Genomic DNA, 16,260 nt, shown 5'->3' on the forward strand with positions numbered 1-16,260 from the left:
TCTGAATTACAGAAAGCCTGTCTCCCATAGACTCCATTTTAACAATACAATTCAATTTTTTTTTAAAAAAAGTCATTTTTCTCTATAATAATAAAATAGTACCCAGTTTGGACATCCCACCCACAGGGTCCTGGTGCTTGCCCACCTACAGTCACAAGAGAGCCCCACCCGACCATCACAAGCAAGCCCCCACCCGACCCACGTTAGCGCACATATGCATGCGGCGGTTCTCACTGCTTTCTTTGTGTTCCCCCAGTGCTGCTTAGAATGCGGAAGGGCATCATGCTGCCCCTACGCTCTTGCTGCTCTAGGCCCGGACCTTTGTGACCTCGCCACAAAACTGGGCCTGAGAATACCTTATACATGATCCAAAGTAAGATATTTTGTAAGCAAAACCAGCCTATTGGGTTTATTTAATGTTTACATGATTTTCTACTAGACTTAAAAGAGAAGGTCAAAACCAAGTAAGCTTTATCATAAAGGTCTATATAAATACACCCGTAAACCCTCAAGGTAATGCTGCTCAGATTTCTATGTCAAAACAAAACCACATTTCTTTTTCTTATATTGTGTACACATGGGCTTCTGTATCAGACTTCCTGTTTTCAGGGCTTGGGCTTGAGCATGCTCAGTTTGCTCCTCCCCGCTCCCTGCTGTAATCTGAGCTAAGAGCCTTTAGCGAGTGGGGAAAGACTCAGGCAGAAAGTGATGTCAGAACAAGCTAATATGGCAGCTGCTATCCTAAACAAACAGTAACTAGAGCTGTTTACTCAGGTATGGAAAAGCATTGTAAAGAATAAAAATGGTGTTTTAGCTTGCATTGTTGTTGCTAATCTATTGGCAATAAACTGCCTTGATAGCTTTCCTTCTCCTTTAAGGTATGATCCAAATTACAGAAAGATCTGTTATTCAGAAAGCCCTAGGTCTCATGCATTCTGGATAACAGGTCCCATACCTGTATTACATTAAATGTTATTGTCTCTGTTTTAACACCAGGAGGGGAGGATGTGGTTTGCCATTTCTGTGGTAAGGGGGGGAACCAAACCCATTCTGGTTTCCTTGTATAATAAATAAATGTTTCTCTGGTCTGTATGTAAGTAATTCTAAGGAAAAAAAAAAACACTTCTAAATCCTGAACAGGCACTTGGGGCAGCTCATCTGAGTAATTAGCCAGAAACAAACAGGATTTGTGGGTGTTGAGTGAAGCTGGTATGTTGAACAGAAATGCAGATCAGCCCTGCTGTAGCAGTCTAGCTTGCTTTATTGTAGAGGGTGCCCCTGATGTGTTGGGGCTACCAGTAATAGGCAGGACAATCCTTCTATTGATGAGAGAGTGATGGGGACGTTAAGTAATGATTAGTATGTGTGTCCTTATGCCCAGAAGGCTCTTAATATACGCCACACTCCAGCTAGAGGAACACTTACTCCGATACAAGCTGCTTTCAGAGCATATTGCACTATTTACTGATTCCTTTGTACACGGATGGAATTCAAATTTACAAATTAGACATTCACCAACATTGCTCTCTTGCACATTGCGCCATAGGTATTTTGTAAGATGTTGCAGTGCAACAAATATTGCTTTCCCAAAAATTTAGGCTAGAAACTTGCTGTACATCCTGCTGCAAATTTAAATATTCAATACTTAAAGCCAGATGGAACTAATATTTTTTTTTCGCCAAGGGGCGATTCTATACTAGGAGCCATAAAACAGGGCTTGTACTTAATTCCAACTAAAGCTCCCCGTAGACGTGACAATTCTTCTTGCTGAACGACTGATTTAAGGGAAGTCCGACCAATCCTTTGAAATTATCGTGCGGTTAGTGGGATTCGAACGATCGTACATCTTACGGTTTTTTGACTGACATCTGTCAGGAAATTGATCAGCCAGGTCAAAAAATCTTTGTCGGCCCCAGTGCAATCTATCTATGTTTGCAGGGCCAAGCAGGCAGCTCCCCTTTGTTTTCCTGGCAAATTAGTTGATGGTAAATTTGTACGATCGTTCCGAGAAAATCGTGGTCTCACGATGAGGATCTGATCTTTTAAAAATCTCAGGTCGCTCCAGGTCTAGAATCGGATAGAATCCATTCAGTAGGTGGTAATTAATGACCTGCTGTTCGAAAGTAAGTGTCTGGAATGGTTGCTAAGGGTTACTAAACCTGGAACAAATTCTACATCTCTAAATACATTGTTCCTTAGTTGGGTGTTTAAAGGGATAGAACATGTATTGCAATGTACATGCACAGGTGTATTATCTATTCTTAATCAAATATTTTATTCATAGGCCAACATACAGTACAGTTGCATTTAACATTATAAATGAATGTTTGGATACAAATATGGTCTCTACTGGTTTGGTAATGACAGACAATAATTGTGCATTATCTGTGACTGACCCACAAGCTCTGTTTTTCTTTTGCCCTCGGATTGTATCTGATATTGGAACAAACTGATAGCCATGAATTTCAGCTATAGATTCTAATGTTATTTCTCTGTGACCTTGGGAATGTCACTTTTTAGTCTGTGCCTTAGGCAAATGTTATCTAGAGCAAAGCCCACATCATCCAGGAAAAATCATTTGTGCAATGCTAAATATATTCCTACCCATGTCTCTCTCTCTCTCGCTCTCTCGCTCTCTCTCTCTCTCTCTCTCGCTCTCTCGCTCTCTCTCTCTCTCTCTCTCTCTCACACACTTTAAAGGAGATAATGCCCTGGTGCAAACAGAAGTAGTATATAAAGTTTGTAAAAAAAAATGCTATTGCACTGTAGGGTCTTTTTAAAAAAATTTAAAAAACTTTATTTGTATCGACGTTTTGGCACTCACTGGGGTCTTTATCAAGATAAAGACCCCAGTGAAGGTTGAAACGTCAATACAAATAAAGTTTTTACATTTTTTAAAAAGACCCTACAGTGCAACAGCATTTTTTACAAACTATATATATATATACGGTGTGTGTGTATATATATATATATATATATATATATATATATATATATATATATATATATATATATATATATATATATATATATATATATATATATATATATATATATATATATATATATATATTCCTGAGAGAGTCGAGATTTTCACCTGGCTGCCCGCAGTCCCGGATCACCTGTCAAATGTCCCGCATTACCAGGAAGTCCACAGTAGAAAGCTTGCGGGAGACGAGACTGTGATGTCACCCACTAGCACATCCGCAGTTTGGAGTTATTATACAATATTACCCTGATATAATAGGGCAATTTGTTGCCTATATTAGCAATGGGCATAATGGGAAGGGATTGTCTATAGGATACAAGGTATAGTAGGGGAAATGGGTACCTTTAGTAACAGCAGAGATAATAAGGGGCTGTGGCATATCAGGTATAGTAGGGAGAGATGGTGCCTATAGTAGCAGTGGGGATAATACTCTCTGGGAAGGGAGTGCGACTGTGGGATAGCAGGTATAGTAGGGAGAGATGGTGCCTATAGTAACAGTGGGATAATAGTCTCTGGGAAGGGAGTGTGACTGTGGGATAGCAGGTATAGTAGGGAGAGATGGTGTCTATAGTAACAGTGGGATAACAGTCTCTGGGAAGGGACTGTGGCTGGTTCCAATAGTAACAGTGGATAATAGTCTCTGGGAAGGGAGTGTGACTGTGGGATAGCAGGTATAGTAGGAGTATGGAGAGATGGTGCTTATAGTAACAGTGGGAGAATAGTTTCTGGGAAGGGAATGTGAGATATAAATTTAGAATCATGTTAATGCAGTAGTGGTAATAGGGTCCTGTGGTAAGGACATTATTATTTAAGGGTGTGTTAAGTGTATAGGGCATTACTAGAGCATATCTAAGCTACACAATTGATGATGTCAGTATGCATGCAGTACAGTAGTTGTGTAAACTTGCTTGTTGCCCTGATTTTGGATGGAATTGCTAGTTACTATGTTTTTGCCCATCTGTTTACTTGTTTGTGGTTGTTTTCTGTTTATTTCAGTAATATTAGTGAGGATTATTTGGGGGAATGTGAATATGGAGTGTAGCAGCACAAACAACCTGCTAATAGTTAATCATCACATGCGTGTAACCCAGATTCCTTTGCAATACTCGTCAGAAGGTCACCCTGCTAGAAGTAGATCTGCTGTAATGCCAAAGCTTTTAGTTTGCATAGAAATGCCACACCATTAGGACTGACCCCTTTCTTTTTTAGATATTCTTGGTGCTTGGGTTTGGAAGTTGGACCATGAGGTGCAGGACAACATAAAATACGTGGGTTTAGGACATACAGGGGTGGGGCAGTGGCACAAATGGGGCCAACCTGGAAGCATCAATTGGGGATGGAACACCAGGCAATTCGAAGTTTACCAGCAAATACAATGATGATTAAAGGGGAACTCCGGCTTCCAAACCAAAAGAGGCCCACATAACACAGAAACCCCTAATATACCCATTACAGTTACCTGTTTCTTGAAAAAGTATGAATAAATGCCATTTTCAATGCTGAAATCCAGCTGTTTAACAGTTCTTCTCTTTCTGCATCATTTGAAATCCTGGCAGGAAAAGAGGGACTAAACACTGATGTTACATATGGTAACAACTACTCCACAGCTTGCAGACAGCATGCAGGAACTACATAACCCACAATGCATTGCACTGTGATGTTCCTTTCCTTATTGAAATTACATGTGCAGGGAATTGTGGGGTTTGGAGGATGCAGGCTGAGGACAGCAGGCTGTTGATACAAAGTAACAGTAGTCAGCCAGCTCATCAAAGTAGTGAGATCAGTAGGAGAGCAGGGGGCTAGGCTTAGGGAACTGTCAGACCCATTAAAAAACCATTAAAAAAGTCTGCATATTTTTTTAAATGATGTATATTGTCAAAGTTTCTTGAAATTATGTTTACTTTTCAAAAAGCTCAAGTTATGTTTTTGTGGAGTTCCCCTTGAAGTTGTAATTCTAAGCACGGCTGGTATTTTACCCACTAGACCGATCCCTACACACCATTCAGTTGTAACCATGAACCCAAGTAAAATGTGTAGAAAGTACTTGTGCCCTGCAACAGGGACCCTCTGAATACCAAAAGTAGAAATATTAAAATATTTTCCAGTTATGTATTTGATAAATAATAAGCAATCTTTGGTCCTCCAGCCAGGGGCGATTCTGGCTATAATGCCTCCTGAGGCGGCCTTCTTTCGCCGCCCCCACCCTCCCCACGGCACTAACCTTTATAGCGCCGGAGAGGGCAGGGGCGGTCCACGACGCTTAGTGCAGAGAGCGCAATATCGCTCTCTGCACTAGAAGAGCCCAATTTCCGGTTTGAAAACCAGAAATTCGGCTCTTAGTTACCAGGAGCGGCATTTTTGTCTGGATGTGGCCTTTGTTGAAAGTGGGAGGTGCCTGCTGATCTACCTCGCCCCTTCCCTACTTGCTTGCAGCTCAGCTGCCTGCAATTTTTGATTTTTTAAAATAATTTATTATCCTTTCTGTTTTTGATTACCATTCAGATTTAAATCCTGGGTTCTTCACTCCACAGAGGCAAACTGCCAACCTGTCTTGCTGCTCACTAATTTGTGTATTTATTTTTGCATTGTAGGATCAGTTAATCTAGTATCATTTAGAGCAGTGGTTTGCAAAAGACTCACTCTATTATCTCTCTATTATCCTGGTATTTATAACCCCACATCTTCCTCTATATATAGAATATTCTAGTATGGGCCTTATTTACACCAGTAAAAATGTCACTAGGGATGCACCAAATCCACTATTTTGGATTTGGCTGAACCCCTGAATCCTTATTTGCATATGTAAATTAGCGGTGGGAAGAGGAAAACATTTTTTTACTTCCTTTTTTTGTGACAAAAAGTCATGCGATTTCCCTCACCATCCCTAATGTGCATATGCAAATTATGATTCGGTTCGGCTGGGCAGGAGGATTCGGCCCTAAATGTCAGATTTAATTAATTTGTGACTTGCCTCTGCATCATCTGTAGTCAGCTGCAAAACTTGCAAATTAAGGACATTTAAGAGAGGACCTGCTTCACATTCATGTAACACCAATAGTAGATTATTAAATGATGCAGTGTTATTCATTTTGTCTCCCAGATTGGAGCAACTCAACAATATAGTAATTATTACTATCTTCTGCATTTCTTGGTTTTGCTTTAGGAACAACATTTTTGATGTCACCCCACAAGGTTTCTATTGGATTAAGGTTCAGGGATTGGGCTGGCCACTCTATAACGTCAATCTGGTTGGTTAGTAACCAATATTTTGCTCATTTACTGATGTGTTTGGGTCATTGTCTTGTTGAAACTCGCATTTCAAGGGCATTTCCTCTTCAGCATAAGGCAACTTGACCTCTTCAAGTATTTTGATGTATTAAAACTGATCCATGATCCCTTGTATCCCTAGACCCAAAAAGAACAATCTTGCTTTTATCAGTCAACAAAATGATTCAACATTTCTCTTTAGGCCAGTCAAAATAGAAAATTGTTAGCTCTTCCGCACGTCTTTTTTTTTTTTTTCGACAATGGGACTTTGAGAGGGCTTCTTGCCGATAGCTTGGCTTCACATAGGCATCTTATAACTGTAACATTAAGCTGGCCATAGACACAAATCCTCGAGTCTTTGCCATTGTGGCTATTCTTCTATCCATTCAGATGGTCGTTTTCCATTTTCTTCCACCTCTTTCGGGGTTTGGTTACCGTAAAGCATTTGAGATCATTTTAGCTGAGCAGCCTATCATTTTCTGCACTTCTTTATATGTATCTCCAATCAACTTTTTAATAAAAGTATATGGTTCTTCTGAACAATGTCTGGAACAACCCATTTTCAGAGAGAAATGCACTGTTACCAGCATGCACAAAATTTACTGCCTTCCTTCCTTAAAGGAGAACAAAACTTACCCATAATCTTTGCAAAAATAAAAGTTCACAACATAGTGTACTGAATCACTTAATTCTGTTTTACAGGCATTTGGAGAGTTAAAATGTACACTCCTAAATGTCTTAGTTTCATTTATCACATGGCGACACCATGCACAAAAATTCCTCCAACTGAGACTCCTTAGAGCGACGTCAGTCAAGGAAGCAAAGCAGTGATCATAAGTGGAATGCGGCTGCGGGTAGTTTTAGAAGGGAAAATGCCGTAGGACTGCTGCCTCGGCCTGCTTGAGGATAGAATGCAAAGAATTTGGTGAAGTCACCCTAGTGGTGCCGGCAGGTTTTGTAAAGAGCAGCTCACTTATTGAACTTCACACTATTATTTGGAACACTATATTATTATTTGGAACAAGCCTCAATGAATGATTCAGTGACACAGAATCAGCAGCATGTTTGGTCTGTTGGTTTTCTATTACTCTAGTACACCTACTAGTACATTATTTGCCATGTAGGAATACAATTTCTACCAAAAACAGTGATTGATAAGGTTAGTGATGTCGCACTGCTATTATTCTGAACACAACTGTATATACCCTTCAATGTAAGTGTGCAGTGGAGAATGTTGACACGTTAATAAAATACTTGTTAACATGAATATACAATATAATTTTCTATTTATTTGTGGCAGTTTTTCTAATATTTTCCACCTCATGTCTCATACACAAATATTGTATATTAATTTATTGTTACTGTGATGAAACAATCTGAAATGAAACCTGTTTATCTCCTGTTCTAAGGCAAACATACCATGTACGGATAATGTAGCATTTGATATGGAGCGACTAACCAGAAGCCAGCCAGCAAGTCGTAGACCTGCACCCAGTGATGCTACAGAGGAAGGATCCCTGGCTTTAGAATCCTTGCGTTCGTCTGGAATATCGCAGGTCCCTCATGATGTGGAGGTCATTCAAAGGACTGGGGAAATTAACATTTCTGTGACAAGTGAGTTCACTATCGGAAGAACCACAGCAATTCATAATTACAGCTGTGCATTTGATTTGTGCTAGTATAACTTACGATGCTTGCTTGAGTCTGTAGCGCCTCTCTTGTACTCTTGACATATGCAGCTGCTATACATGGCTTCTAATATGGCTTATAGTAATGGAACCATGTGTACTTAAAGGAGAAGGATAGGTCTTTAAACTTGGGTTTATCTTTAAAGGATACGGAAAGGCGTTTTAACTTGGGGGTGCCAAAAGTTAGGCACCCCCAGGTGATCACATGTACTTACCTGAAACCCCAGGCTGGTGCACCTATTTGGAGAAAACTACACCAGCCCAGGATTCTTCCAGCGAGCACCACGGAGCGATCCTCCTCCGGCTTTTTCTATCCTCAAATTTCCCGGGGCTGACACATGCGCAATAGGAAGAAAAAGCCGACTTTGACTTCACATGAGCAGCGGCGAGAAGAAAGAAGAAGCTAGAAGACAATCGCACCTTCGTGCTCACTGGAAGAATCCTGCCGTTCCAGTTTTTTTCTGATAGGAGCACCGGCCCAGGGTTTCAGTTAAATACATGCGATCACTTAGGGGTGCCTAACTTTTGGCACAAATTTAAAAGACCTTTCCTTATCCTTTAAAGATAACGACCCTTAAATTGTTTCTTTAATGGAGTGTTACCCAGAATTCTGGTGTAAAGGTGCGGCTGAAATTTGAGACAAAAAATTTATGTGGGCACATTTACAGTGAAACTGATGGCACAATGTTTTACCCATAAAAGTATGCATTTTGTGGATGAGATATAGGAATATACTTTCACTTCTGGGGCAGTGTACTAAGTGAGCCTTAGTCAATTGCAGCAGTGAAACGTAATGAGTTTTTTGCATTCATTCGCATAAATAGGCACAAGACAATATGCAGCTGAAACATATGGCATTTTAATGTGTGCAAAACTGAGAATTGTTTTTTGGGCCAAGTGGTATTTTTAATAGGAATTTAGAGAATCCTATTGACATCCAAAGAGTGGTTATTAATGTTTTATGTTTATATTAGTATTGTATTAAAGCTATAAATTATGATAACAGGATTGAAAGGACACTTGAGTAACACTGTCGGCTCAGTAGTTAACAGTGCTCTGTACCTTGTGCCAGATTTTTAATCTGTAAGTGCAGTAGAGCCGCATACATAAAGGCTGAGTGATCTTGCGCTTGTATCTGGGACTGCAGATAATGAGGCCTAGTTTGGTCGCAGTAGTTTATTACAGCTAATGTACACAAGATAACTCTTGAATTGGATCACTCAGCCAAGGCATGGCAAAATGCAGGACTGGCTGAACTTGTAGAAAACATTTAATTGAAACATTGAAGATATGGGCTGGGCACACTGCCAAGCCTGGCATCTGCACACTAAGGGGAAATTCATAAAAATGGCAGTAAAGGAAAATGACTAATTTGCGACCGGCATATACAAAAAACCTATTTCCTGTCATTTTTCTGCCTCTGTCAACAATTAAAATGGGCGACCGTTCATTGGACAGAAAATAGCCACACTATACGACCCTTTTGACAGTTAGTCATACAGACTCCTTTTTTATCTATCCCCCCTCCCCTTGCTGCAGGATTTCAGGATTCCATCATAAAAAGGGAAATGTACCATTTGCAGCAGACTTTCCGATGTCTCAGGAAGGTGCTATACCCAGGGTGTTGCTGTGCCAACAGCTTATTTGACACACTTGGAGCAGCAGAACCTCTAAAAAAAATCCAAATTGAACATATTTCTTGCACACAAATGATTAAGTACCCCCTTAACTTCTACATGTTCATCAGATTTATTTCAGTGCCCCCACAAGCAGAAATGTACATATTCAGTATTTACTAATCCTTGCTCCCCACGTCTGCCTTTTAAATTTAAGCCTGGATAAGCAATATAATACCTAAATAAACACATTAGCTTCTTAGCAGTGAGCAAACTGCACAATCACAAACTGAACAATAAATGTGCTTAAGTATGTTGTATATTATCTGATCCCTTCTGCATCTAGTTTCTGCATTAATACCTTGCTGTGCAGTGATAAAAAACAAAAATAAATTGGGTGTTGAAAACATTTCTGCAGGTGAAGCAAACAGCTGGGCAGTAGTTCATAACGTTTACACTATTATGGCCCTGATCTGAAGATCATTTTTGCCTTCCCCTGGTTCCGGTCCTGCTTAGTCTCTGGCTTATGTAGAACTTTGATTCTTTTGATTCTAAGACTGTGGGATTGGTTTGGAACAGTGGAAGCTACAGGAAAAAAACATTCCTAAATTTGATGTCAGTACTTATGCTTAAAATATCACTTTCCAATATTTTGCTTTCAGCCATATTTTACATAATTCATATACAGAAAAGAATGTTTTCTCAGCTGTGTGTGCATGCATGTGGCTTTTAATTATTTTTGCTTTTATACCAGCACTTCTGAATTCACAGAAGGCCACAGGTAAATTAAGGAGCAGGGCCATATTTATATTTAGGCACCAAATGGCTTTTGCCAACTTTTACGGGGGTTGCTCTTGGTAGCTATAAAATTGATTACATTTTTTAGAGACAAAAACCGAAAGTGTTGGATATTGAAATAGGAACACAGGCCGCAATATTTTCTGCTAAAAAAAATTCTGTCCTTTCCCCAGCTTCTCTTTTTTTTACCCTGCAGCTGCACATTTACAATATGCAGTTGCATACCCTACCCCTGCATGATTTCTCAAGGATGCTCTTCTTCACCAATGTGTGTGTGTATACACACACGCGCGCGCACGCACGCACGCACGCAAAAAGAACTGCACTCACAGGACTTATTCTTTATTTCCACGTTTCGGGCTCCAAACTCAAGCAGTCTTCAGGAAGTTGATATATATATATATATAGATATAAATATATATATAGATATAAATATATATATAGATATAAATATATATATAGATATAGATATGTACAGTCATGTGAAAAAGTTTGGAACCCCTCTCAGCCTGCATAATAATTTACTCCACTTTCAACAAAAAAGATAACATTGGCATGTCTTTCATTTCCCAGAAACATCTAAGTACTGGGGTGTTTTCTGACCAAACATTTTTAGTGAAGCATTATTCAGTTGTATGAAATTAAATCAAATGTGAAAAAATGTGGGTACTCTTGTAATTTTGCTAATTTGAATGCATGTAACTGCACAATACTGATTACTGGCAACACCAAATTGGTTGGATTTGCCCGTTAAGCCTTGAACTTCATAGGCAGGTGTGTCAAATCATAAGAAAAGGTATTTAAGGTGGTCAATTGCAAGTTGTGCTTTTGTTTTACTCTCCTCTGAAGAGTGACATGATGGGATCCTCAAAGCAACGTTTAAAAGATCTGAAAACAAAGATTGTTCAGTATCATAGTTTAGGGGAAGGCTACAAAAAGCTATCTCAGAGGTTTAAACTGTCCGTTTCAACTGTAAGGAACATAATCAGGAAATGGAAGGCCACAGGCGCAGTTGCTGTAAAACCCAGGTCTGGCAGGCCAAGAAAAATACAGGAGCAGCATGTGTGGAGGATTGTGAGAATGGTTACAAACAACCCAAAGATCACCTCCAAAGACCTGCAAGAACATCTTGCTTCAGATGGTGTATCTGTATATTGTTCTACAATTCAGCGCAATTTGCACAAAGAACATCTGTATGGCAGGGTGATGAGAAAGAAGCCCTTTCTGCACTCATGCAACAAACAGAGTCGCTTGTTGTATGCAAAAGGTCATTTAGACAAGCGACAGTAATTTTGGAACAAAGTGCTTTGGACTGATGAGTCAAAAATTTAGTTATTTGGTCATAACAAAAAGCACTTTGCATGGTGGAAGAAGAACACCACATTCCAAGAAAAACACCTGCTACCTACTGTCAAATTGGTGGAGGTTCCATCATGCTGTGGGGCTGTTTGTAGGTTTGCCACCTGGCCGGTGTTTTACCGGTCTTGCCAGTAAAAATGATGGTTGATCCCAATGTTATTAATAGGGAAAAAAGCTAAATATATAGGAAGGCCGGTATTTTTTTCCAGAAAAGGTGGCAACCCTAGCTGTGTGGCTAGTTCAGGGACTGGGGCCCTTGTTGAAGTTACACAGGGGTTGGATATTCCAAGCAGACAATGACCCTAAACACATTTTGAAATCTAGAAAGGCATTTATGCAGAGGGAGAAGTACAATATTCGGGAATGGCCTTCACAGTCCCCCGGCTTGAATATCATTGAAAATCTATGGGATGAAATTAAGCAGGCTGTCCATGCTCGGCAGCCATCACATTTAACTGAACTGGAGAGATTTTGTATGGATGAATGGTCAAAAATACCACCATCCAGAATCCAGAGACTCATCAAAGGCTATAGGAGGCACATACATACATATATATGTGTGTGTGTGTTAGACATAAATGGCCTGATCTGAATCTGATAAAAAAAAATTTAATATTTTTCAGCTTGGTGCAGGCTCAGCAATATGATTGGTCGTTAAAATAGTGATGCTTTCTGTTTATTAGCACTATAATGACTGATCTGATCATATAACTGAGCCGGCACAAAGTCACAAAATATTAGAAATATTTTATCAGGAGCTGCTTCAGGCTGTTCATTTCTATATTATACATCAGTGGAGAAAGACAGCCTTGCACAAGCTATAGAAGAACAGTACACAGCAAAATATTGCAGAGGGAAAGGGAGGCAAAAGAAAAAATAAGAAAAGGTTAAATAAAAGTGAATGTAGGAGAAGGAAAGATGACAGCACATAGATAGAAAAGGAGAAAAAAAGTGATGAGCAGAAAAGGAATAGAGCGGGTTGTATAGAAAAAGAAAACAAATCAAACCAGATAGAAGGGTGAAGGAAGAGGGGAGCAGAATCAAAGTAGGTAGGCAATCACATAAAGAAAACAGGGAATGATCCAAAAGTAGGTGCTGCCAGGGATTGGGCAGGTTTAACAATTAAAAATTTAATTCTGCTGTCAGCTAGTGCATGGTGCATCAACAGATGAGGAATTAAAGGGAAGCCAATGATGTTATGATTGCTTATTCGCCCTTGCACAAACAATTTGAACCATAGAAAGGAGGCCATACCCATTGTACACCGATGAGCCCATGTATGGCTACCTCCTTGCTTGGCCATAGATCTCTGCAAAGGGTAAAAGCACAAAATGTTTTTCTTTCAGTGTCTGAAGTTGGTCAGGAGTCCCTGATACTGGAAATAGTCTCTTTTGGAGATTCTTAAATCATTTTTTTAAAGCCTCATTCTATATTTTCATGCATTTAGCATTTTTGCTCTGTCATTTTAAAACTTTGCTCCTCCTTTAAACAAGATCATGGACCCAGTGCAATCGGTATCAGTGGATGTGGATCCGGCTCAGAGGTCCAACAGACAAAGACAAAGACAAATGGATTCCCAGCTGTTGCACAGCATCTGAGATAGAAAAATATATTAAAGAGGTGCTGAAGTATGTAATAACAAATGTAGCTGGATGGACTTGGAAAGTGTTGCTGTGGTACATGATAATGAAAATATAAAATGATTAAGCATTGTTAAAAAGCTGCATCGATGTTATTGAAACAATGAGAAAGGTACTTGTTGTAAATGCAGAGCCATCTGTAATCCTAGTGGGTTATTGAGTGACTTGGATAAATAACGCCATAGCAGCCGGTAGTGCAGTTAATCTGCTGTTGGAATTATTAAAACAGAGGACCCTGAACCATACTTTATTCGCATGCTACTACATATTTTGGTTGGCTAATTGAAGTTTAGTTTTAGCCTGAGCGTATGCATGTATTGGTCCAGGTCGGACTGGGACATTGGGGCCAATCCATTACAAACTGCTACAGTAGCTGACAGCAGACTTGTGTTGAATCTTCAGCATCATATATTTTCATAGAATTCTCAAAAATATCCTATTTGCAGAAAATGTTCCAGATATAAAATTATTTCTATTCGAAACAAACTACAGTTTGGATTGCAAGATGCACAACTAATTGTGGCTGTATGCAAGATGCTTCTATTTGTGATCTTTTAAAAAACAAAAAACATCTTATGGCCTCATCTAGAGTATGCATTGCCGTTTTGGACTCCAGTCCTTAAGAGGGATATAAATGAGCTGGAGAGAGTGCAGAGACTAAGTGCAACTAAACTGGTTAGAGGGATGGAAGACTTAAATTATGAGGGGAGACTGTCAAGGTTGGGGTTGTTTTCTCTGGAAAAAAGGCTCTTGCGAGGGGACATGATTACACTTTACAAGTACATTAGAGGACATTATAGACAAATAGCAGGGGACCTTTTTACCCATAAAGTGGATCACCGTATCAGAGGCCACCCCAGACTTGAAGAAAATAATTTTCATTTGAATCAAAGTAGGGGGTTCTTCACAGTCAGGACAGTGAGGTTGTGGAAAGCACTGCCGGGTGATGTTGTGATTCTGATTCTGTTAATGCCTTTAAGAGTGACTTGGATGGTTTCTTGAACAGACATAATATCAAAGGCTATTGTGATACTCTATAGTTAGTATAGATATGGGTATATAATTTATGTGAAAGTAGGGAGGGTTGTGTGTATGGATGCTGGGTTTTCATTTGGAGGGGTTGAATTTGATGGACTTTGTCTTTTTTCAATCCGATTTAACTATGTAATTAGTCTGAAGGGGTGGCCTCGGGTGCGTGATCCATTTTATGGGGAAAAAGATCCCCCGCCCCTATCTGTCTAAAATGTCCTAATATACTTATACTGAGTAATCATGTCCCCTTGCAAGTGTCTTTTCTCCAGGAAAACAACCCCAAACTTGACAGACTACCCTCTTAGTTAAAACCTTCTATCCCTAAACCAGTTTAGTTGCACTTAATGTCTGCACAGCTTATTTATATCCCTCTTAAGGACTGGAGTCCAAAACTGCACTGTATACTCCAGATGAGGCCTTACCAGGGACCTATAAAGAGGCAGAATTATGTTTTTTTTTTATGCAAGACAGAACTTTATTTGCTTTAGTGGCCACAGGATGACGCTGCCCAGAATTAGACAACTTGTTATCCACAAAAACCCCTAGATCCTTCTCAGTTAAGGAAACTCCCAATACACTGCCATTTAGTGTATAACCTTGCATTTATCAACATTGAACCTCATTTTCCAGTTTGCTGCCCAGTTTTCCAACTTAGACAAATCACTCTGCAAAGTGGCAGCATCCTGCATGGAACCTATAGTTCTGCACAATTTAGTATCATCAGCAAAAATAGAAACAGTACTTTCAATGTGCACCTCCAGGTCATTAATAAACAAGTTGAAAAGCAAGGGACCTAGTACAGAGCCCTGCGGTACTCCACTAACAACACTGGTCCAATTAGAAAATGTTCCATTTACCACCACTCTTTGTAGTCTATCTTTTAGCCAGTTCTCTATCCAGGTACAAATACTATGTTCCAGGTCAACATTTCTTAATTTAACCTTTATATGCTTATTTTCTTACAGATACCCACAAATACCCATGGCACACACATTTATATTCGGCTAGGGATGTAGTATTGACACCTATTTTATTTGGAGACTAAGGGTGATGGCACACTATTTCTTATTCCTTTGAGGGTAATATCTATATAAGTGTATATCTTTTGTACTGAATTCATGAATGAATTTTAAATTTAATGTGTTATTATTAATATATTCAACAAACTATTGGAATTTTTCTACTGTACCTAACCAAATAAAGAACAAACCGTCAATAAATCTTCCGTAATAGTGAATGCATTCCCTACAGTCATTAGATTCACCATTTATGAACATTTTCTCCCACCAGCCTAGATAGAGGTTGGCATAGAACGGAGTGAATTTGGCACCCATAACTTTGCCAAGCATTGTAAATAATAATAATAAACATGAAATAATTGAATGTTAAAAGGTATTCAATGGCTCTCAAAAGAAAATAAATTGAAAGATACTATAATGTGTCATATGAAATTTGATGGCTTGTGATGTGATGTGGAATGCAGGAATATATGTGTACAATATTGCTGGGATTTTAGCCACCTTTGTATCATAGAGTTAAATCAGAAGATTCTTAAATTCACTGCCTGATACAACCCTGTGCTACATGTAGCTTGTAATGTTGTAGTTCTACATGTAAGAACAGGCTGCGCTAAACCCTTAGGTTGTAGCAGGATTGAAATGACCCTCACTTACAGCTGGGCATTTAATGTGGAGCTGTACACCTCAAATAAAGTAACACCATACAATAGGCTGGAAAATCCCAAGTGGACTTTATGTGGTTAATATAAATGAAAAAAACGACGTTACTGTCAACAAATATTTCTATATTGCTCAGCACCGTCTTGAATAATGAAAAGTCAAAATGAGCAAAGGCCTGTTTTGAATCTGTGA

At 39.3% G+C, this 16,260-nt stretch overlaps 1 protein-coding gene across 4 annotated transcripts in view; it reads left to right on the forward strand.

Moving 5' to 3' along the window:
• Window positions 1-16,260, forward strand: part of rnf130.S (ring finger protein 130 S homeolog) — a 139,758-nt gene that overhangs the window by 97,196 nt on the left and 26,302 nt on the right. For 2 of the 4 annotated variants that reach the window (XM_018254938.2, XM_018254937.2), the window contains exon 7: window positions 7,666-7,870. In XM_018254938.2, coding sequence (XP_018110427.1) covers window positions 7,666-7,870 — 205 coding nt within the window. Of the gene's footprint in view, window positions 1-7,665; window positions 7,871-13,210; window positions 13,995-15,354; window positions 15,468-16,260 lie in introns of those variants that run through there. The other 2 variants (XM_041588024.1, XM_018254939.2) reach the window with 2 other exon arrangements.

Source organism: Xenopus laevis, chromosome 3S, assembly GCF_017654675.1.
Source record: "Xenopus laevis strain J_2021 chromosome 3S, Xenopus_laevis_v10.1, whole genome shotgun sequence".
In the NCBI taxonomy this organism is placed as follows: domain Eukaryota; kingdom Metazoa; phylum Chordata; class Amphibia; order Anura; family Pipidae; genus Xenopus; species Xenopus laevis.